This window comes from Falco punctatus (assembly GCF_963210335.1).
Source record: "Falco punctatus genome assembly, chromosome: 10".
NCBI classification, from domain to species: domain Eukaryota; kingdom Metazoa; phylum Chordata; class Aves; order Falconiformes; family Falconidae; genus Falco; species Falco punctatus.
In genome coordinates, this window is record NC_137590.1 from 34,874,943 (window position 1) to 34,899,368 (window position 24,426).

A 24,426-nucleotide genomic window follows, 5' to 3' on the forward strand; every position below is an offset into this window, starting at 1 on the left:
CTGACATCATCTGTCAGAAGTCAACTCATAGGGCTGACATGGTTTAATAAAGCAAATTTTGTTTAGTTAAAGTTGTTACTCATGCTACTGTATACCTTTCTAAATAGGTAGGGCTAAATATCACATTGGCCTTTTACAGAAAACTATCATTTTAGCCTTTATTTATTCTCTGTTCCCAAAGACAGTTGTTGTTTGTCTGACAGACCAGTGGCTTTTGCAGAGGGTGTAAGCAGTCAGTCTGGAATTAAAAAGTAACTTCCTGACCAGAGCATGCAATTCACAGTGGAATCAACAGATAAAAAAGCTCTAAGTTTGAGAAAGGACAGTCACAACTATTTGGAAATAATTTTATGTTTCCATCATCCTTACCTGCATTTGTTCTATTTACTTTTTTCGGATTACATTGTGTTTATTTCATAGACATTTTCTTCTGTGCCTTTTCTGCTTGAATTCTTCAGCTTTACCATTTACTTGAAGTCTGAAAATTCTTCTGGCTTCCAGAGTGACAATGCTTATTTTTAGTTTAGGATTTTTAGGGTTGGGTTGTTTCTAATCGTATCGGTACTGATTCTCATATATGAGCTACAAATTTTTATTTTTTTTTTTTTATAAAATACTCTAAGGCTTTCCTTTGAAAGGAACTACTGGACTGTGAGGAGTTGTGCTTGTGGGAGCATTCAGAACAGGAAAGCTTTAAAGATGAGTATACTCTAGGAACACAGTCCACTTTCATTCCTGTCTTTACAACAGAATCCTGTGTACCCTGTGGCATTACTACCTGATAGCAGAGTGACCAATATTAAAGTTTTCTTCTGCCCATCTCTGATTATAGAGTTGTATTTTTAACATTTTGTGGAATGCATCAAAAAAGTGAAATAACAATATAGGTGTTACCCTGTCAGTCTTTATCTAGTCAGTGAAACAAATTGTAACGTAAATAAATCAGTTTCAATAGAAACTCCATTAAGTTTAGCTGAGTAAAATATATAGTAATACAGATCTGCCCCCAACTTTATCTGTTCCGAGTACATAGGAAAAGAATTTGTATGAACAGCTGTAAAGATAGTTAATTTGTTCCATAAATACATTTGGAAATGCATTACTCTGAAGTTTCACTGGTGCACATTCAAGTAAAATAAAATTTGTGTTGCAGAGAGAGGAATGGATTCATAGGACAGATTGCCCATAAGTAGTGGCTGTTGTGGTGGCCTTAGTGTTTACTCTGCTACATTTTTCTCAGCTCTGTCTTCCTGAGCTTTTCCTAAATGTAAGGCATTAATTCTGTGCAAGACTAGTTTTTTCTCTTTTCAGGAGAGGGTTTTGTCCTTGATCAGCAGGTACAGACAGGTGCTGAAAAGTGATGTGTGAATGTGCGTAGTGATGGCAACAAAAACTTCTGTGCATTAAAAGGTGAAGCAGATTAATAAATTGGGAGTAACTTACTGTATTTTTTTTATGTGTAAGAAGCCCAAGTTGGATATTAGAACATGTTGATAGTTATTAGATCATTTTTGATCCAGTGTTCTCTAGTGCTGGTGTGCCAATGTGGTAATTCTTGGTAAAGTGTTACAGTAGTTATCTCTCATCAAATCTGGAGTTAAAAGAACTCTTACAAAGATCACTAAAATTTAAAATTGTCTTCATGATTTTTCGGAATTCAACATGATGAGGCTAATTGGCACCCTTAGGTGGAAGGCCAAACCAAGGTCTGTGTGTGTCTTGCCTGCTCAAAAACCATTATAATTTGGGACTTTGGTGGCTTGTAAATCTTGTGGTGATTCTTCTGAATTCATTAAAACTGAATTGTTAATGTTGTAGAGAAACAGAAAGGGTGCGGTAAATAAACATGTATGTGGGTAGATGTCCTGTATTCCGGGTTTATTCTGCCTGTTACCATCGGTTTCTGGTTGTTGGAATTGGTATTGTGAGAAACGCTAATATATTTTCTTAAATGTAAATGACCACCTACTTCAGGTCTTCAGATATATTCCACCTAACAGCAGGAAGCCCCTAAATCTCTGTTATCAGTTTAATCCATACTCAAGGATCATTTTATAACCTTTTTTTTAACATGAGGATTACTCTGTGGTTTTATTACTTCCTTGCTTAACTTTTCTACCTAAAAATTGAGTATAATAAAAGACAGGGGGCTGGGTTCTCAGCGTGTCTTGTGCATCCAGCCAGCTGGAAAAACGTCTATTTGCTGAATAATGGGACAAAGACTGTTTTGTTGTGATGAAGAGTTTTATGTTACAAACTCATATGAAGGCTGTTTCCCTGTATATCATCTACATATTCAGAGTTGGGCTTTGGCCATTCTAAAGTCAACAAGATGTGAATATTTTCATAAAAATTAATGGATTTGGGGTGAGAGATAGTGTGGTGGGTTAACTTTGACTAACAGCCAAGCTACTGCCCTGCCACTGTTACACCTCCTCCTCAGTGGGAGAGGGCCAGAAAACAGGAAAATAGGAGACAGAAAATCCTCGTATCTTGGGGTTTGAGGTAAAATTGGGGAGATTGCTTATCAGTCACTCCTGTGGGTGAACCAGTCTTGACTTGTGGAAAATTAATTTATTGCCAATTCAAATAGATTCAGGTACTAATAAGAAAAAAAGACAAACATTAAAACACCTTTCCTACCTGCTCGCTGAGGTTCAGCTTCACTCCAGACTCCAACCCCTCCTGCCAGGGAGCACTGGGGGATGATGGGGAGAGTGTAGTCAGTACATGGTGGTTTCTCTCTGCCACTTCATCCTTCTCATGCCTTTTCCTCTGCCGCAGCATGGGCTTTCCACAGGATGCAGATCCTGTCAGGAAAATCTGCCCCAGCACAGGTCCTCCACAGGCTTCTGGGAATGTCTGTGCCACCATGGAGCCCCTCTTTCTCCTCCTTGGTGCTCCCTCTTCTGTTTCCTGCTCTTTTTGTTCCCGCCTCTTGTGCCCAAGTGCCATTTTCTGCCCTTTAAGTGTGTTTTCCTGGAGGTGCCACTACCTTGGCTGATGGGCTCAGCTGCGCCTTGAGGTGTGAGGCCACTGGGGAGCTGTCTGGAACTGTCTGGAACCAGCTGGCTGGAACTGGCTGTGTCTGGTACAGAGCAGCCCCAGCCTCTGCTCACTGTGGCTGCTCTGCACCTCAGCCATAGGCAGCAGCACCCTGCCATAGGCAGCTCCTCAGCCATGGGCAGCCCCTCAGCTGTGGGCAGCACCCCACCATGGGCAGCTCCTCAGCCATGGGCAGTGCTCCGCCATAGGCAGCCCCTCAGCCATGGGCAGCCCCTCAGGCGTAGGCAGCCCCTCAGCCATGGGCAGCCCCCCACCATGGGCAGCCCCTCAGCTGTGGGCAGCACTCCACCATAGGCAGCTCCTCAGCCGTGGGCAGCACCCTGCCATAGGCAGCCCCTCAGCCATGGACGGCACCCTGCCATAGGCAGCCCCTCAGCCGTAGGCAGCACCCCGCCATAGGCATCTCCTCATCCGTGGGCAGCAGCCCACCGTGGGCAGCGGGCAGCAGCCCCTCAGCCATTGGCAGCAGCCTGCTGTGGGCAGCAGCCCCTCCGCCATGGACGGCACCCTGCCATAGGCAGCCCTTCAGCTGTGAGCAGCAGCCCACCATAGGCAGCCCCTCAGCCACGGGCAGCCCCTCAGCTACAGGCAGCCCCTCAGCCATGGGCAGTACCTCAGCTACGGGCAGTACCTCAGCTATGGGCAGCCCCTCAGCTACGGGCAGCCCCTCAGCTACAGGCAGCACCTCAGCCACGGGCAGCCCCTCAGCTACGGGCAGCCCCCCAGCCATGGGCAGCCCCTCAGCTATAGGCAGCCCCTCAGCCATGGGCAGCCCCTCAGCTACGGGCAGCCCCCCAGCCATGGGCAGCCCCTCAGCTACGGGCAGCACCTCAGCCATGGGCAGCCCCTCAGCTACGGGCAGCCCCCCAGCCATGGGCAGCCCCTCAGCTATAGGCAGCCCCTCAGCTACGGGCAGCACCTCAGCTACAGGCACTAACTCAGCCATGGGCAGCCCCTCAGCTACAGGCAGCACCTCAGCCACGGGCAGCCCCTCAGCTATGGGCAGCCCCCCAGCCATGGGCAGCCCCTCAGCTATAGGCAGCCCCTCAGCCATGGGCAGCCCCTCAGCTATGGGCAGCCCCCCAGCCACGGGCAGCCCCTCAGCTACAGGCAGCCCCCCAGCCACGGGCAGCCCCTCAGCTACGGGCAGTACCTCAGCCATGGGCAGCCCCTCAGCTACGGGCAGCCCCTCAGCTACAGGCACTAACTCAGCCATGGGCAGCACCTCAGCCATGGGCAGCCCCTCAGCTACAGGCAGCCCCTCAGCTACGGGCAGCCCCTCAGCTACGGGCAGTACCTCAGCCATGGGCAGCACCTCAGCTACGGGCAGCACCTCAGGTACGGGCAGTACCTCAGGTACGGGCAGTACCTCAGGTACAGGCAGTACCTCAGCTACGGGCAGTACCTCAGGTACGGGCAGTACCTCAGGTACGGGCAGCACCTCAGGTACGGGCAGTACCTCAGCTACGGGCAGTACCTCAGGTACAGGCAGTACCTCAGCTACGGGCAGCCCCTCAGCTACGGGCAGCACCTCAGGTACGGGCAGTACCTCAGCTACGGGCAGTACCTCAGGTACGGGCAGTACCTCAGCTACGGGCAGCACCTCAGCTACGGGCAGTACCTCAGGTACGGGCAGTACCTCAGCTACGGGCAGCCCCTCAGGTACGGGCAGCCCCTCAGGTACGGGCAGCACCTCAGCCATGGGCAGTACCTCAGCTACGGGCAGTACCTCAGGTACGGGCAGCCCCTCAGCTACAGGCAGTACCTCAGCCATGGGCAGCACCTCACCAGGGGCGCCCAGTACACATGCAGGTGACTTTGCGAAATGGATCTAAAAGCTTAAAATGTTCAGGACCCCAGTCATTTATGCTTACAACTAATAGTTGATGGTTTATATGATTTCTGAGCATTAGTGATTTAGCAATTAGTGATCTTTATAGATGCTAAGTAAATCTCCATACAGGGCTGGCGCCGTTGAGGTGGTGGGCTGTGTGTGGGAGAGCTGGACTGGAGGGCAGCAGAAGGCTCTGCCCTGTCCCAGGAGGCCACATCTGATAAAATTCAGAGCTAAATGCATGTGGTTTGGCTGTCCAGTGTGCCCATGATATACACATACTGACTGGGTGCTGCCAAAAAGATTAATGGCCGGTTTTTCCTTCCTTTCCTTCAGTGCCACCACAGGGGTGACTTTCTCTCCTCTTCACAGCTGTTGGGTATTTACAAAAATTACAGGAACTTTATTGTCTCAGAAACATCTACACTTGCTGTCTGAACTTGACAGAAATCTCAGAAAGGGAATAATTTAGAAATTGCTGGGGAGGAGGAACAAAGAGGTACACGGATGCACAGGTAGATAGTACAGTCACTGCATAAGCCTCTTCTTCTTAGGAAACTGTCTAAACTGTGGTAATTAATTACAAACTGTTTTGTAAATCAGATGTTTTTCATCTCCTGACCTGAAGGAGTCTCACGTGGCAGTTTTGATTTATTTTAAATGTACATAATATATATATATTATTCTGGGCCATAGATTACATTGTGCTGTTGTGTCAGGCCTCCTCTTGTATATCTACCCGTTTATGCTAAAACAATACATTCATTTTGCTTTCATATAGAAAATCTTACAACCCAGTTTCTACTGGTGTGTTTTAAACCACAAAGGTCTGCTTTAACTTCTTGAGCTTCTTTCAGATATTCTTTGTCTTTATTTTAATACGGAACTTGGTTATTATATATGAAGTCTTTAAAGATGACTACCTCAGTGTATCCAGTTTACTTACCTTAATGACACTTTCTAGAAGCAATTTACTTGTTTAGATTAACTGCCATGTTTATTTGATTAATAAAACACCTTTTATTTGCAAATGTTACATCCAAAGATAACAAGTATACCATTAAAGATAACTATGATGTTGACAGTTGCATTTGGCTTTGGTGTCACCTCTCAAGGTGATGAATAAACAGTATCTTTGGAAGTAGAAACAGTGGAATTACCTATTTCAAGTCATTCATGCTTCAAATGGAGTTTTAGACTTTAGAAAAGCTGATCAGGTTTACAATGAGCCATTCTTCACCCACACCATGTCGTCACAACAGGGCATATAATGTCCTTCCGGGGTACCTTTCCCAATGTGCAATTCGTAGTATCTGTGAAGCTATATAAAGGTCCTCTTGTAAGAGCCATGTTTGTTTAGCATCTTGTGTCTGCCTCTGGATCCCTACTAGTGGTTAAAATTGTTTTAGGTTATATGATAAGAAACTTCTGTTCTCAAATCTACACAACTTTTGTGACAGCAGGGAGAGGAATGGATGGGCCAATGTGTGTCACACCAGTTAGAGTCAACGGTAGTACTTTGCTGTCTTCCCCAAACCACCAAGTTCCTTCCTGGCACATCTGGGGAACCGCTTATTTCTAGACCTGTAGGACCTACAAGCTAACACACGCCACCAAATAAAAGCAGAAGAAAATTGTTACTATCCTAGAGCACAGTTACTTTAACATTTGTCCCTTCTTTCCTTCGTCTGCTAGGATACGTTTTCTCCTGTTTCTCTCCCCCTTCCTCTTTGTCAGGAAGTACATCATCATTTCTGAATCACCATAATCTTGTCTGAACTGCTTAATATTTTCTCCTCCTTGGGATGCTTCAGTCTAACATTTACAAAGGGAAGAAACCCAGGATGCTTCTATGGTAAGGAAATCTTGCTCTAATGGGGCTGCATCAGCACTTCTAGTGCATTAATATTTTTATTGGACTGCATAGTGAAGTACTAGGAGGTAAGTGCAGTAGTGTGGATCAGCATTTCTGAGCTGTGGTTGTGTTTTATAGAGGTTATCAACAAGACAGTGCATTTGAAAGCTTTGTTGATCTGGATCAGCAATTCAGTGCATTAGTGATTCATGCAAATGCTTAGGCCCTGGGACCAAGGGAGAACAGGGACGTGTTGCTGTGTGTCACTAATCCAACTATTATTATTAGCCTTTGGCTTGAAGCTGAAGTTCAGAATTTGATGGATATTGATTATCAGATGAAAACTTTAATTTATTTCATAGTGAAAACAGGGGAACGTACATGGCAGCAAGTGATTATTTTTGCCTTTGGAATTTAATTTATTAAACAGGGAATCTTTTTGGAGGAAGGTAAAATTCAATTCTAATAGCAGCTATAAAATTCCACTCAGCTTTTAATGAGTGTTTATGGCATGCTATCAAATAGAAGCAGAACCAAAAATTCAAGACTAAATGTTTCCATTACATTGAAACAGCAGTATAGACCTGATGTAACCTGGGCTTCCATGTCTTGTCCCTCTCCCCACTTTGTAGCTCTTCTGGTTGTCCCTCTGAAAGTGCTTGAGGCAGCTCAGTCCTTTGCTTCTAGTCGCTTGCTTTCTTATGCCTTGGCTTCTCCTGACCTGATGGTTTTTCCAAATCTTCCTGGTCATTGCTCCCTTTGGGTTGTAATTACAGTGGAGCTAGAAGAGGGGTAAGCATCAGGAATGGAGACCAGGGAAAGCTGAGCTTTGGTCTTGAAAATGGAAGGAAAGTGATAAAGCAGCATAGGTAAACTGATGGGAAAAGATATGTGAATTAGGTAAGACAGGTAATTGTTAAGGTCTGAAATTCAGGGACAGGTACACTGGGTCGAGTCTCATTTGTTTAGGGTTAAAGAAAAGATGCAGAAAGGAGCAATATCTCAGTAAACAACAGTATAGGGGAGGAGACAGAGGTGAATCCTACCCAAAGAGTGATTTTAATTCACACATACAATGTGACTGTTTACATCCAGTAATAAATATATTGTAAAATTATAATTATATTGTTTCAGCTGTTACAAAGAAATGTGCTTATACAGGAATGGGTACTTGAAACCAAGAAAACTCAAGTAATTTCTGTTTTCTGATGTAAGAGATGCAGTGCACTGTTAGGAATTCAGGGATGCATAGCAATTAGTTCTGTCCCCAGGTATGGACATGAAGGTCCTGTTAATAGGGATATTTTTGTTCATATCCAAAAATTGTTTACAGACTTTTAAGAAGGGCAGTATTGTTTTCTGCTTTTGCTAATGGCTTTGACATATTCAGTCACAGGAGCATCACACTGGCAGAATGTGATGTGCAAAAGAATCAAGTCCTCTGAGGGTGAGTGCTAAAGATCCTTCACTCTTTGCCTACCCAAATGAGAGAGGATGCACTTGCAATTTCAGTACAGATTTTCAACAAAGAAGAAAAATAGAGTTAATAATCTCCATCTCATTTTTTCCCTCCTTTTTCAGTCAGCTCTAAAGGTAACATTGCTGTATTCTGTGATTTCTTCAGAATTGCAATACAGTTTCACCTACACCCCATTTCAGCTTGTGTTAAAGTCCCAGTAGTGTCACAGGACTTCGAGATGAGTTCTAATTTAAACATGCTCACAGTGTTTGCTCTGGTTCCCTTCATCAACTCTCTGCCTTAATAGTTGCCTGTTATATTTTTTCCATCCTTCATTTCAACACCCAGGCAAAAAACCCAAGAGTATGTTGACTTGTACTTTGTCCATATTCTGATACAAGTGCACACGCTTTATGTTCTTTTAAAACTTTGAAGTTCTTGTGACACAGGGGAAATGAAAATTTGTAGGCTCACTAGAGAAGACAACTGGGCAATCAGGTAGGCTGCATCTTGAAGTGGTTGCATTAGTGCTGCTAATTGAGAGATACAGATTAACTTTGTGGGTCATGACCTGAAGAGGCACCTAAGAATTGACACGTTACTAGCTGAGGTTTTGGAAAGTGCTTTCTCAGGTGCCCATTCTGAGGCACAGAGATTTAAATGTATTACTGCTTTGTGGAAAGCAGAGAGCTGATCTGACGGTGCTGGCTCTAAAGCAGCTGTCATCTGTGTGCGCTGTTTCTTTCTGTGTCGCCACTCAGAGTAAGCAGCAGCGATGGCAGCAGCAGCAACACTGTCACTCAGTCTGTTTCTTTCTCTTGAGCCCCTTTCACTATGCTTTTGGGTTCTCATTTTCAGGTACATATTGGATATTCAGAGAAAGATTATACTGCTGCTGGCATGCTGTTCAAAAAGGCAGAATCAACCAATACACTTGCCTTCATGTGTCTGTATCAGCATGTTGCCTGCCTCTGTGTTGTCAAGCCCTGAACAAAACAAGGAGCTTTGTTCTCTGGTTCTTCTTTGCAGCCATATGGAAGTGTCTGGTTGTGATGCTTATCATTTTAATGTGCTAGCAAATTGCTTCTGCAGACTGAGAGGCTCTCTGTAACTTTCCCTCTAGTGGGTCACTTCTGTTTGGGCATCTCTGACTGTGTAGAGAGACTGTGCAAGCAGCATATATGCAATTTAAGAGCACACAGTGGTAATTTATTGAGTAATGCATATAGTAGTCAGCTAGGACATAAGTGCTACCAGGTTAGAAGAACATCCATTGCAGACAGAGAGACCTAATGGGTGGTGGGTTAATTATCAGTTAGTCATCAGTCATGTGGGAAAGGGCTAGCATTTACTGCTCCTTCAGTCAAGCTGATCCTTGACCATTGCTGTCTCTGATTCTCTGTGGTTTTTTTCTTAGGGCTTTTTAGCTTCTCGTGTCAGTACCAGTCAGTGACTCAAGAGAAAAACACTATCTGGACAGTTTCATTTTTGTTAGCATTTTGGTCTTGCTTGGCTTCAGCTTATGGACTGTTTCACAACTCAGTAACCATTTTTTTTACAATGAAGCTGAGCCAGATTCTTGTGGCTGTCCTGCAGCACGCTAGATATTGGGTCTCAGAGAGCTGAACCCCAGAGAACGCGGTTGGTCTGGGGAAATGCTGATAATCATCTGTGATGGTGCTCTTTTCCTCTGGAAAGGGGAGACCAAATGGGCCAGAAAAAGTTTTCTCCCTAACCTAATTTTAACGTTTTGGTAGAATGCAGATGAAACTCTTTTCTGAAACCAGAACTGCAGGTGAACTGACCTATAGGTGTTGTGCCCACCTGTACAAAACACAGCTGCTGCTCTGCAACTTTACTAACAAAACTGATACTTGCTACTGTATTTTATAGCATTGAAATTTTTAAAATGCTCTTTTTTCTGTGGTTTTTTTTGTTTTTTTTTTTTTTTTTTTTTTTTTCCATGTTTGGCAGTACCGGGGGGCTAAGAGTATTCTTCTGTCTACTGAAATGATTTCCTGGTAACTGTGTCCTTGTTCTCATTCTAAGTGAACCACATCATCAAACCTTTTCTGGTTGCGAAGAACTGGACTGAGTCTCCACTATGAGCAAACAGGTGGAGGTATAAATAGCATGAATATCAATAATAGGAATGAAGGAGTGAACTTTAGCAGCTCATGGGCAGACATGAAAAGGATTGCTTTAAAGTGTGCATAGAGCAGTGGGACTGGAGAGAGACTTTGAGCATCACAGATAGCAAGCATCCCTTGAAAGTGCTCAAAGACTTGGAAAAGGAAGAATACTTAGGGTCCTGTGCTTGTGCGAGGAAGGCTGTCCTGGGTGAAAAGTCTGAGTGAAGGCCTCCAAATACAGAAATCAGAATCAAACCTTAGTTGTATCTCCTGGGTTTTGCCTCTCATATCTACTGTTGTACTTTAAGAATGAAAAAATACTATGTCTTTGTGGCTGGAGGTGACCCTGAATATTTAAGCTCTTAAGCATTCTAGTTCATCTTTGCCATCACCCACGCCTTTTGTTTTTTCTCCCAGAATCACTTTTTATTGAAGCAGGATTTGAATCTTTAGAGCCAGAATTCTCTGAGAAGCTGTCTTTTCTTTTTGGTCCCTATACTGTGCCAGTGATGAGTGCAGCCTGCTCTGCCACACTGTGGAAATGTCAGCTTTGCAACAGCAGCTCTCTGGGGTCTCTGCAGGTGAGAGCATTCCTGATGCTGCTGCACTTTTTAGGGGAAACATTGCCAGTCAGTCACAAGGGAAATCATGACAGAATAATCTCCTGATAAGAATTCATATCAGAAAAGCTTGGCAGCTCCAGAAAATGTGTGTGAGAGACACTGAGTTCCTGAATGAAAAATAAAAATTGAATCCTTAATTTGTACTGCCTGGTTTTGACTGCACTTAACCTGTCTGTGGTAGCTGTGAGCTTATCGTTTGGCTTAGTGTGAACTATAATGGTGTAGCCAAAAGTCTGAAGCTCACGTACCTACATGTAGGCAGTGGCACAAATATAATGTGTGCATAAACATGCACTAATTAATCTGGGGTGATTTTATATGGGCAGACTGGAGTTAGTCATGGTGGATATACATGATTACCAGACTAAACTTCAGCACTTCACTGCATAAAGCCAGGAGTGTTTCAGTCTGTAGACCGTGAGTATGACTTGCAAGGAAAAAGGGATTGTCAGCCCACAGAAACAGATACACCTTCTCAACTTGTGTGATTGGTACGTCAGATCTGAGTAACTACTCCTTACTCTTCTTACAGACTTTGTTAATACAAAGAACAAATAAAATACGCAAAAGGAGGTGGATAAATTGAATAGTGAAACAGTGATTCTACTCAGCCCAATCTGTTGTCTGGTTTTCATGCTGTCTGTATAGTAAATTGAGATTTATTTACATGCTCAAGAGCACTAAAGGAAAAGAGACAATAAATATTATGGTAAATAATTTTGTACTCCAGTGCTTAGCCAGGGTTCCCTATATTAAGCCTAAGACCAGGTGGTCTTAGGAGTTGCTTTTCTCAGGACATTAAACTATGCTCCTGGCAGAGAGCAGCAGAGACGAGAAACATATTAATTGAAATATGTCTACATGATTCTAGCAGGCAAGCTATGCACTGTGCAAGGGAGATAGGAAAAAAAAATAATCCCCTGATGCCTTCAGAAAATTCTTTTTCAATTTCACATAAAGTGATCTGTCTGCCCTTGAGTATCCAAGTAACACTCACCAGCCAGCCCTCAACAAAAAGGGCTCTTGTGTAGCACAGCAGTAGCCTTCCATCCAGTGTCCACAGCTCTAGCTGCAGCTGCTCTGACGCCTCAGAGAAGGAAGAAATATTCAGGCAAGGGAAGGCCACATTGTGCCTGGTCAAGCATGCATCAGTGGAAAAATCCTTCCTGGTTTTTGCCACAGAGCACCCAAGGCTGTGCAGTGAGGTTTGACTTTACCCATGCTGTAATACAGAACTATAAGATGAGGACAGTGGAAGTCAACTTGGTCCACTTTTCAGAGGGTATTTATAAAGGTCAAGGTCAGGAGGGTTCTCCTGGGACCTTCAGGCCAGTTTCCTTCTCTTCATTCCCAGCTGTCTAGGCTGTAAAATTTCTCCTAGAAGCAGCATTAAGCTATGTATTTTAAAGTCTCCAGATCCAGGCAAGACTATCACCTCTCCTGGTAACCAGTTTTAATACTTAATTATACTTTCCCTAAGAAATCGTGCCTTATTTCAAGGTTAAATCTGTCTCACTTTAGCTTCCAGTCAGTGGATCTTCCTATGTTATTATCAGTAGGATTAGAAAGGCTGCACAATCTCATCTCTTTTCTATGAAAACAGTGTTTCATGGTGTTCACATCACTTCTAGGTTTATTCTTAAATATCCTAAATACATCAAAATTTTCTCACGCCTTACATTGTCAGGATGAATTTTTCAGTTCCTAGGACACTTCATGACCCCCAACTTTGCGCTTGCTGTAAGATGCCCGTGGCCACCGTGGTACGCATGGACCGGAACTCACACACCAGTCTAATAATGATCTTTCTAGTGCTGCATACACAGAGCTGGGAAATGCTTCCCTGGATCTTACCCTCTTTGGGGCTGAAGTTGCCCTTTTTATAAGTTTGCTTTTCTCACAGGTTGTTCTTGAATAATTATCTGTCAAACCCATGGAGTTCTTTGCTTACTTGCTATTTCTGCAGACAGTCTCTCGTGATACAGTTGTAGGTGTTGTTCCCATATCACAGTCTTCTTGGAGGGCATTCGCTTTAGTCATGTTTAATAGTGACCATTTATTTAGGTTAGGGCCAGCTCAAGGCTTTCAGCAGTCTGGGCAAAATCATTACTCCAAGAAGGCGGCCTGTGCTGAGCTTGACAGTAAAGGGAAGCATGGAGAAATCGAGCCAGAAAACCTCACGAGGAGTGAGGCTGGGAGAGATGTCTGCTTTCCTCTATGCCTACAGCAGGGCTCCCCAGCAGCTGGCGCAGGTGAGGCTTGAACTGCTTGTTCTGTGTTTCTTCCATGATGAATGTAGGGAATAAAGTATAGGAGGATAGAAATGCAAAGCAACACACGTTCCAAGTCCCTAAGTCCATAAAGAAAAACTGTGCTTGCATGATGCTTGGTAAGGCTATCTTCCAGAAAATATGTGTAACTTACTAAAAAAATAGGTGGAATAATGGGGAAAACAGCTGGGATTAAAAGTCATACCCATTTACAAATCAAATATTGAAAGGTTTAACAGATAGGAAAACTAATCACTGCTCAAATTGACTTACCCAAAACTGTAAGCGTCATTTATGCAATGATAACACATGGTTGGAATCAGCGATGAAGCAGAGACATAGTTTGCCAGATTTAAACAAACATTGGGCAAAAAAATTTTGTTCTAAGAATTTTTTTTATCTCTTCATTATGTGATAGTGGGAAGAATGGTCATAGGTCTGGAATAAAACACTGGCTGGCTGAATTAGTTCCTACTGATCTCTGAATTTTTAAATATGGAACACGAGGCACTGTGTGGTTTATTGCTAAACCCACACATCCTCCCATTTACCATGCACTCCAATGTTTGTAAGTTTCTAAAGAATTGTAGGAAGCTGTTGGATAGTGCTTTTGTAAATCTAGTGAGGATGTTTAATTTACTTAAATTAATACCTAGGAAAGTATGTTAATTTTGCTTCTTTCAAAAGTGGCAATCATTTAAGAAGTTAATAGGTGAAGACCTCCTGTGTAGTAGGCACAAGAATTCTGGTTCATTGTCTTTGCAGTCTTAACTCACCCTCTTCGTGCCCATACACTATGATACAGTCTTTAATTAGTGCTCACATACTTTTTTTGTTCGCAGAGTGCCTTCCTCACACAGGACACACGGGAAAGCTGCAAGGTCTCTCAGGGAATGAGTCTGATCTTTGTGGAGCCCTTATCCTGTTTGCAAACTATGCAGTGAGTACGGCCAGGGATTGCTGACAGGCAATGGATAAGCCTATGCAGTGCCAAAATACTCTGAGCCGCAGTGTGCCCATGCCATTAATTATGCAGGTACTTGGTAGGATGTATGTTAGGCCAGATTTGCATAAATGCTGAGCGCTCCCAGCTGCAAGCATGACCACTTGGATCTGTGCTCTGCGTGTATGGAGTGCCATAAAAATGATAACTACTTTGGAAAAGCACACTCTGGAGATCTCAAGTTTGTTCCTTAAATGTAGAGTTTTAGCTGCTTCAGCTTTACTCACAGCTAGCTTTAGTTCCGCATCTGCCGAAAAAAGATTGTAATAATGCCAATGTTGTAGGAATATCGAGGCAAAGTGAGAAATTTTCTGATGCTAGTGTAACAAAGAAAGGCCTGGAAGTGTGATGCAATCAGTATAGGGTTTATGGATGTATAGAAATAAGGTGTGGTGCAATGTACAGTATGTAGAGGTTGAGAAGAAAGACCAAGTAACTAGAGTCACTAAATGAGCCATGATTCTGATGGAAACGTGGGTTTTGGTAGTGTGTCCCCTACATGTGTGCACTTGAGAGAGACCTGAAGTGCGACAGGCAACCTGTTACTGTCTGGCTTTGCAGTCCTCACTTTCATGTGCTGGAGGGTTTTCTGGTTTGTTTTAATTTAATAAATATATGTCACTACACTTCACTAGCTATTTGTTTGACAGGAAATAAAGACATCTGAGCCATTAATGCCTGAGGCAAGCCAGGTGCAGCTATGTAAGGAGGTCATATTTCTCTGTGAGCCTAATGAGTCATTCAGGGAGATTACTGTACACAGTGTCATTCAACATCACTGCTGACGCCTGATGGAATTAATAATACTATTCATATCAATAAGATTTGCAGCAGATAGGTTCAATGTTATTAATAGTATAATTAGCAACTATGAATTTGTATTGATGTTGTGTAGTACCTTCTACATTAGCGTATCATAAAAGCTATCACTGTTAGGAAGTAGATGGCAGGTGCGGAGTCAATGAAACACCTGCTTACAGATAATTGTAATTTAAGCAGCCACATTTAGTTTGGTGAATATAATTTTTTTCTTTTCTTGCTAGGGCATACCCTAATGTCATGGATAACAAAAGTAGCACCAGATAAGGCATCTTAGAAACATTTAGTCGAGCTCCAAGGATCTTGCAGGTCTGCTTAGTGCATCTTTCCCACTAGTATCTGATTTTACCTATTCTTGAATATTTACAGTATTGGTTCCTAGCCAGCTTCCCTGGAGATGCTATTCACTTACCAGTTATTCTTTTCCTTAACTTATACTGCCAACTTACCAACCAACTTCTGAGACCAAGCAATTCCCATCTTTCATTTATACATTTGTGCTATTGCCTTGAAGATATTTATAGACTGCTTGTGTTCCCTGTGAGTCATCTCTTCTAAACTATTAGTTCCTTTAGAATTTCCATGTGTGTGACCTGTTTGTCTAATTTTATGAGTCACTGATGAAGAAGGGGAGCTGCCTGTAGTACCTAAATAGAGTATGAGTCAGAGAAGAGACTCTATCACAATTATTGTAAGTGTGAGATACTTGAACTTCCTATCTCAAACCCTTTGTTTTTTTTACTCCCTGCTGAAACTGTTTTAAATTCAACTTGGTAACTGCTGGTTCACACTCTTCATTCCCAATGTAACAAAGTTAAACGTTAGATGAATCTCAGTCATTTCAGTTCATCTGTATTGAAATAGGTGTCCACAGCCATAGTGAATTCAGTGAAGTGGTGTCCTGGAAAAAAAATAATAATTCACCTGCTCAGGACTCTTGAATTAAGAGTTGACTTTGAACATATGTTGTGCTAAGGTTGTGTTTACATTACAGTAATATACAGTAGTATAGCTGGTAGGTTCCTGAACAAGCTTCTTGTAAGTTAGCTTGGGTGCCTGCTGCAATGGATCTCAGCATGATTGAATTATTCTGGAGTGAAAGCACACTACGTGTTCATATGTGTATATGTACACACACACTATACTGTAACTAACCTGCTGTTAGGACAGAGTGTTTTGCTGAAAATAAATGCTAGTTATCTTATGTAAATAAAATGTACAGAGGGAGAGGGCAAGATCTATTAGCTTTGTAAAGATCAAGTTTTAAGGGCACAGGACATACTAATTACTCTGGCATCCCTTCAGTCTGTCTTCACTGTATGCATTCACTACATTCCAAATAAGATCAAAGCAAAGCAAATCTTTATTATCCTTCAGTTAAATAAATATTTAATTTCATAAAGAATAGGATAAACAGTGCATTAAGCATGTCATTCAGTCTGAATCTGATGACCTGACCTAGTTTGTTGTTTGTACAAAGTTTTAGTTATGGAGCATCCCAAATTACAAATATTCTTTACTTTGGAAAACTCTTCAGTGGCAGTATCATGTCAAGTACAGTAAAATAATATGATCGCTCATATGAGATGATACTGTCTTCAATAGGACTTGTAGAACAACGTCTGCCGTAACATTGATGTATTTTATGCACTGCCTGTTCTTTGTTTAGTTCCAATCTGCTCTTGCAACAGCCGGCTGGAAGATCAAGTGGTTGTGTACCAGCCAAGTCAGTCACAACCTCTATTCATAGATGGCTCTGTCAACATGGCTGCTTCAGCTCGTGCAACTTTATCTTAGAAGATTCTCCAAGTAATATTTTCTTCATATTTATAGCAGAATATAAAGTAACTTTTCCAGCTGTGGCTGTATAAAGCATTTCATGCATGGTAAAAAAGCTGTCTCACTTGTGCAATAATCGGCATTGGGCATTACAGAGTGTCATAATCCTGGTGCTTGTGGTGTCCCTCAGGCAGAAACAGCCATGGCTGTCAAAACCATTCTGAATCTACAATATGTACATAGAAAACTAAATGTCTGGTAACTGCCCCAATAAATTTTATGGTGATTGACTTTATGGTTGCAATTTAACATAAAGGCAAAACCTCAAAATACTAGAATCAACAGTTTTGCATTTTGTCAGTTACTTATTCTAACACTTGATAGATCTTCAACGTTTTTTCTAGACAAGCTCTTCTGTCAGTCTGGTATCCTGCCGAAGCTGGACCTAGCCTGGATTCTGGCTTGCATATCAGCTTTACAATTGGCATTTTGTAATCACTCATGGAGGAGAGAGAAGAAAGTCCTGTGAGGGCAAGTCCACGTAGGAATGCTGTTTGTGGTTCGTTGAGGGGACCTTTGGGGATTATCAGTGCAGAATAGAGAGAAGTGCTGAATGAAACAGTAGTGTAACTAGAGAAACTTTCAAGTCATTAATCAGTGTACTAGCACTCTCCACTTCCAGGCAATTAAGATACCAAAATATGGGTCCAAGAAAATCAATCTGCATCACCAGAACACTTTCATAAATAAAATGTTGCAAAGAGCAACGGCCTTTAGACTCTTCTGACAAATCTTGTAGTAGAGTTTATAGAATGCTTTTGACTGAAGCATTGGCCTTAATTTCTTTAGGGGTGAATTGTCACAGCCTAAAAGTATAAGCATGAATGCCATTATTGTCATCAGTGTGTGTAAGTATAATGAGAGATGCAAAACATACATAAAAAACAAATGCTTTGTGCATCCTTCAGATCTTATCTGTGGCATATGAACTTCTTTTGCCCATTAATGCTGTTTGTGTCCCGATTATGAGTGCAACCTCATAGTGATTGTTACATAGGTTAGGATCGGTGAGTGAGAAGACTCCAAAGAAAAACTCCTCACAACTCCACACCAAATGGTAACAAGCTTCCCCTGCCCTCAGAGCAAGAGTAACGTCATAAAGCGTAGCCTGCTTCTAGGGATGTTATTCATAGGTAAGTACCACAACTCTTCACACTGTGTTGTTTTCTGTGTATGAAAACATACCTATTTTAATTTAGATTCTCTCCTCCCTTTTCCATGAAAGGACAACCAGATTTTTTGAGAGCCTCTTCTTTTTACCTGCTTATTGAAATACATTAGCAGATTTTAACACTGTTATAAACAAACACATTTTAGTCTGTCTTCCCCTGATAAGGATTAACACATGCCAGGCATTCTTTGTCTGTTCCTAGCTGTCTAAGAAAATCATCTTGCTGGCAAACATGCTGAACGGTGATTCAGGCTGTAGCGTGCTGTATCTCCCACTGCGTTATCTGGGAGCCTAGCGTGTAAACCCATTCCTGCTTTTGCAGAACTATAGCAGGGGAGAATCATCTTTAAAGTTGTCATGAACAGGGCAGATGTATCAGCAGCCCAAGTCAACAGAAGAATTATTGAACAGATTAATTCAAGCAGAGCACAATTATCTGGAAAGAAGCAGAGATCCAGGGACATGAAGGAATAATGGAGACCCTGCAGAAACATTAACAGGTGGTTTCCCTCTGAATGAGATGAAATTGTTGAATGGCCTTCATGTGCAGCACGTTGCAATTATTGCAGTCAATCATTGACCTTGTCAGTGCTGCAAATGGTAACGAGGACACTACAGCAAGGGGTGACAAGGCTACTGAGCATTTGGCAATATCTGAGCATCCCAGGAAACACTACCTGTTCATTAAAATGAGACTAAGGGACTTAAGCATTTTGCATGAACTAAGCCTTGATGTGAGTCACCCGATGTAACATTTCATTTCCATATTGTGGTGCAAGTTTTGGCATCCCTCAGTGCCAGCAGAGAGGTGATGCATTGGAGGAGTCCAGAGACGCTGTGGGCATCCTCTGTTGAGGTAGAAAACAGTGAGGTGAGCCAAGTCATCTTTGTAGCATCAGTGATATAGCAGATTGGCCACTCCAGGGAGCCACAGCTCCTCTATCCCTGTTGTTATGCTCATTCTGGAAAACAATCCTGCTCAGAAAGATGGAAAAGAGGAAGGCAAGGAAATAGCTGGGAAGTTTTACCAAGTGCAGTTTGTACTGTGCTGTTTGATACTAACAGGGTAAATGACCTAGAACTCTCACTCAGGTGTTGACTGTGTGAGCAACAGAACTGTGCACTGCATGTGTATGCTGGCAGAGGCATTAATGGATCCCTGCATTTTAAATACCAACCATAATTTAATGAATAAGGTCACTAAAGACTTTCTCTGAAGTGCCTTTATGGTGCTTTTCAGTATTTTGAAGTCTCTTACAGGCTCTTTAAGCCAAATGTTCTAGAGATACATTAGTGAAGGTACAAAACCAGTAAAAAAAGGTTGGAAAAGTTGGTTGTAATTACAGATTGTAGTGAGAATGTTACAGGCTTATAATACTTTCTGAACATCGTTGCTTTTATATTGAGCTGACAAGGGCTTCTTAGGATGAGGATACTCCAGAAACTATTTGATTGTGCAGGACAAACTGAAGCAAAGGTTTCTTTACAGTTTTACACTTTCAAGAAGTGTATGATAAGTTGATGGTTTGGGAAGAGAGTGCAATTACCAGCACCAAACTCTCAAAACCTAGTTTGTCCCTTCAGACCATTTCTGAATGGGTTTTTTTGGGTGTAGCAGAGGGCTCCTTGTATTCAGTGTCTGCTCTGGGGGAAGTTGCAAAGGGGCTAGCACTAGCCAAAAGAGCCTAAAAGCTTCATGTGCAGACTGAGGAACAAGGAGCATGGAGGCCACCCAAAGGAAGCATCACTAGCAGTATTCGGCAGCGTGGCTTCTATGAATACAAGGAGGATTCCTTTCACACTGTGATGGCAGCTCACAGCAGAAGGCGTAAATGGAGGCATGAAAGTCTCTTTGTTCGCTGAGCAGATGGAAATGTTTGGCTACTTTGTGGATTTCTTCTTGCCGTCTGGACTGGAATTGCCCTTGTTTTCATACCATCCAGCATTAATGTTTCCCAGAGTTACCCCTTAAACAGAGCAAAAATACTCTACAGCATATTAACAACACAAGCATATCATAGTAAATGGCTTTATACATAATACAACATGGTCATTAGCCAGCTGTGCATATAAAGCACCAAGCGGAGGCAGCAGGATGTAAAGCAGGTTCTTCAGCTCTGAAGACATTAGTCTCTGCACGAAGGGCTAACGGAGCTCTCCTGGCCTGTGTGTTGCAGTGGAGAGTGCTTTTCCAGCAGCAGTAGTTGTCCTTCTCTAGGGTGTTTTAGACCATTCCAAAATGCCTGTAAGCTATGGGCTAGCTTGGTGAGAACACACCAATTAACCAGCAGGCAACAACTCCTGTGTGATAATCAGAGATCTGTTGACCATGATAATTTTTAAACCTTCGTAACTTACTGCCCATCAGATTTGGACATGTTTATATCTTGTGATTTACCACAGTTAGAAGTACCTCATACTGGCCTAATATCTGTATCTACCTGTTCATCATATTACTGTATTTCTAGATAATTAGAGAAAGAACAAATATTTGATGATATGGCATAGAAGATTTTTATTAGCAGAAGTTTATGGCCACAAGTTTTATTTGCTAAAGTTTTACATCCACACCAAGTTACATATGTCATCCTTAACAAGTGCCAATAAAACTTTTATATTGTGGCACACACACTATCATGCATGCAGAACATATCTCAGAACCACCATTTCTGTTTAACTATTTGCATTGCGTCTTCAACAGTGGAAACCCAAGAAATGGGTCTGGTGGTCCTGAAAGCTTCCCATGTGGACTTTCCTGCAGAGCTGACACACCTCTGCTGGTGAAAGCCAGAGGCAATCACTGGTGTGGGTGCCCCATTCTCTTTGCCACCTACACACTTGAAAGTCTCGGAAGTAAATGGTAAGGACTGGTATATTCCATGTAAGGGTGAAGTTGAACACTGAAGATGTGGCTGGCTCGTTTCTGAAAAGTGTATTTCATGTTACCCAGTAGTAGTAGGATGGAACTAGGCAAGTGGAAAAGACACACATTATATTTGATAGATTTTTCAGCAATGTTTTGGCTTGGTTAGTTATTACTGACAGAATCGAATTGTGGAGAGTCAAGGAGAGATTTTTTCAAAAGCTCAGTGTAAATTCAGAGAGTAGGTAAATAGCAGAAGCAGATAAACACGTTTAAGGGGACAAAACCATTTCCTGATAAATACCTGTAAGCAATGAGGGTGGACCTGTTTTCTGTATGGCCTAGCCTTAACTACTGTAAAGGAAATGAAGCAAAGGCTTTTGTGGTTGTTTCATTTAAAGAAGACAAGTGATTTGCTGCTCTCACTTCACGGTATCAGAGCTCATGTAGTGCAAATTAAGAGAGGAGGCACCATCAGATTCAGATTTCTGGAGCATTGGAAGCCTAGACTTTGCTCTATTCTCAAAGAATGGTAGTTTCATAACCCTCTGATACAGGTATGCTTGCTTTCATACCTGAACTGTAGTGGAGTTAAGTTGGATGGAGTATTTAAGTACATCTCAAGCAAAGACCTCTCTTGTCTTGGGGGGGAAAAACCCTTGGAACTGCAGTTCCATGCTACAGTTTCTGAGATTCTGAGTTTCTGAAATGCTGTATGAGCTCATTGTAAAAGGGAGAAGAAAACAAAACAGGAGCTGGCTCAGGGAGACATTCACCAAACAACAGTAAGCTGCCAAGTGATCATTTTAATGCTGCAGTTGTTTGCAACATTTCAAGGACACCCATCAAAAAAGCTTGCTTGGGAAAATTGTTTTTAAAAGAGGTGTTCTGTGGTGGCAGTTTCAGTTTGGAAGAACTATGTTTTGAGACAATGCAGTGTTTCTTTAATAGGAGGAAAAAAATGCAGATTCTACAATAAGCAATTCCTGTATTTAGTCTGCTACAATTGCATCACCTTTTTATAAAGCACTCCCATTTAGGGTTATCTCATACCAGTATGTGCCTAGTAGCTCTATAGGAGCCTGAGATAGTTCACTGTGGTTTTGTATCAGTTCTGTCTTCCCTTGAAAAGGTGCAGGCAACAATGAGCAGCTTTACAGTAGGAAAGCTGTTGTGCTTTCTCATTGTACTCACAACAGAGGAAAAGCAATCAGGAACAGTAAAACAAAATGCCTTTTATTTAAAGGATAGTGAATACATTCCCCTTTATCAGTGGTAACAGGCATTGCTCAGAGAGGTTTTCCGAAGGACATGAGTGTGACTAAGTTGTTATCAAGTGTTCCCTGAAAACTCCTTTCAGCCCACAGGGTCTGTATTGTTCTTGCTGTTTTGTCCTATAATACCTCCCCTTTTCCCCAAATTGACGGACTGTTATGTTCCTATGTACCAACACTCCCTCAAAGCCTAAAATCATCTGCTCAAGCAAATTGTTGCAGAGCTATTTCATTTAAAAAAAATTTATACTCAGTGTCATAATTCAGCCCTGGTTCATTTGTGCTTTGGCTGAGGCAAGGACTTTTCTCAAAACACAAATGAATTTGGCTTCCCTCAGTCCTGCTCTTTTCAGGTATTTGTTCTGATGCCGTCACCTCTGCATTAGTTAGTGACTGCTGAAATAGAGCAGAACTAATGTGGTGCTCTGCTGTGGCAACTTTACATATGAATAACTCACAACTGGAGAGGTTGTTACCTGACATACATTTGGTTGTATGGTAAGTACACGCTCTTGGAAAGGTTTCCACAGCAATCCTGATGGGAAAGAGTGGGGGGGACAGTATTGTTTTGGTTTGATTTGGCTTTCTTGTAGTTGTGGAATTTACACCATAGGACAGAGTAGTTCTTTAGATACCAGGACTACATATTCTTAGTTTTGATTGTGTTTGTGGGAAGGGAATTGCAGATTCTGGGACCAAGGACTACAAAAGATTTGGTTTGTGTTGTGAAGAGCATGGTCTTTACTGTTGATCTTGGCGCAGTGTCCTTGTTGGCAAGCTATGAGAATGTAAAAACCCTGCTCTCTTAAAATAATGTTAGCTCTGCTTAGTGCCATTGGATTAAAATTCACGATCAATTGTTTTGTAAACCCGTCATTGCAAAGTGCAGGCATTGGCTTGCTACTGCTAAACTGTTTAATCATAGAAGAGTAAGAGTCTGGGTAAGTCAGCTTCCACAGGACACTGCCATCCTATTTTGTACAGCTACGGACTTCTCCTCCTGATGCTGGAGAAGGAGTAAAGACTTCTTGCAGAGCACCAGGAGAATCAGCTGCTTTACCTATAAATTCTAGGACTTTTGCCATTCAGACCATGTCTGTGCCACATCACAGTACACTCCTTTTTCTGTATCACAAGGCTTGGTTTTGCCTGGGCAGCTACCAGCATGCAGCAGCTGTCTCCATTCTATTGTGTTACCGGTCAGCGTAACCAAACTTCTCCTTATACCTAAATCTGCCTTTTAGGGGTCAGGAGCCGCTGCTTAAATATCCTTACATCCCACTACTAACAGTATAGCCTGAGTTTTTTGCATACCAAGCTTGCTGAGACACCAAAAGTGGAGATGATGGGGTACCATGTGGCAGTGACAGCAGAAGTGGCTGCAAATAGCTTTTGACTCCGTATCAGCCCATGTACAGGGCAGATAGCTAGTTGTTCAGGCAGTACCCAGTCTTCCCAAGAGAAGTTGGTCATCCTGATTCCTGTTTGTGTACCATAGTTTGGGAACCTTTCACATAGCCACAAGCACAAGTAATTCATCACAGATCCTAGAGACTTGGTTCGGCAGTGGCAGGAGTTTGCAAAAGGTATATTACGATTTGTCTCTGAAAATCATTCCTTGGTAAGTCAGTGATAATGGTCTATTACATTTTACAGAACTTTCCCTTGCTGCCATAATACTGTAATATTGAAAATATCCCGGAACAGCTATATTTTATGTCTTTGCACACACCCCCTCTCAGTTCCAGTTTGGTGTAGGTATAGACTGCTAATTCATTAAGATTGTTGCCAAATCTGTGCAGGCCGAGTCATTAGCAATGAGGGTGTGAAACAAATCAGTAAGGCAATCTCAATTTCCATTTTAGGGAAGGAATAAAGTGAAGCATGGGTTTTTTCCTTCCTTCATTACAGTATTTTATGTAAACTTTAATTATTCCCTTTGCTTTTTTGCCACATCAAGTTCAGTAATGTAGTAGAGATGAGTACCAGGCCCAGTATGTCATACTGAAAGGGATGGGGTTATTAGCAAAATAAATTAACTGAAGTTTGTGGTTATTGGAACAACTGATATTATAACCAAACCAAAAGCTCTGAAATAACATCTTTTTAAATAATAGAAAACAATCCTGAAGTGCTCAAACATATCCTGTGCCTGAGATGAAGTTCTTCATACTTGATGGAAGATTGAATGGAGTTGGACAGTGCTGGTATCTCATTT

General features: G+C 42.2%; 2 protein-coding genes across 14 annotated transcripts in view; one reads left to right on the top strand and one right to left on the bottom strand.

Moving 5' to 3' along the window:
• Positions 1-24,426, top strand: part of TSPAN4 (tetraspanin 4) — a 443,427-nt gene that overhangs the window by 298,226 nt on the left and 120,775 nt on the right. The window lies entirely within an intron of this gene.
• Positions 590-14,020, bottom strand: LOC308070909 (uncharacterized protein). Of its 6 annotated transcripts, none has more exons than XM_080405631.1 (3): positions 4,652-14,020; positions 4,562-4,597; positions 590-4,399 (listed from the first exon to the last, which is right to left on the bottom strand). In XM_080405631.1, exons 1-3 carry the CDS (start codon positions 4,838-4,840, stop codon positions 3,404-3,406), a joined length of 1,221 nt encoding a protein of 406 aa, XP_080261757.1. In that variant the 5' UTR covers positions 4,841-14,020; the 3' UTR covers positions 590-3,403. The 6 variants fall into 6 exon arrangements, with proteins under 6 accessions (XP_080261757.1, XP_080261760.1, XP_080261759.1 ...); XM_080405634.1 differs by having other exon boundaries at positions 590-4,039; positions 4,292-4,399; positions 4,562-14,020; XM_080405633.1 differs by having other exon boundaries at positions 590-4,057; positions 4,292-4,399; positions 4,562-14,020.

Excerpts from the sequence above, each read along its gene's own strand:
- LOC308070909 (XM_080405629.1), bottom strand. The coding sequence starts at position 4,840 with ATGGCTGAGGTACTGCCTGTAGCTGAGGGGCTGCCCGTACCTGAGGTA. Across the intron at positions 4,400-4,561 it reads AGGGGCTGCCCGTAGCTGAG|GTGCTGCCCGTAGCTGAGGT; the intron begins GTACTGCCTGTA and ends CCCGTACCTGAG.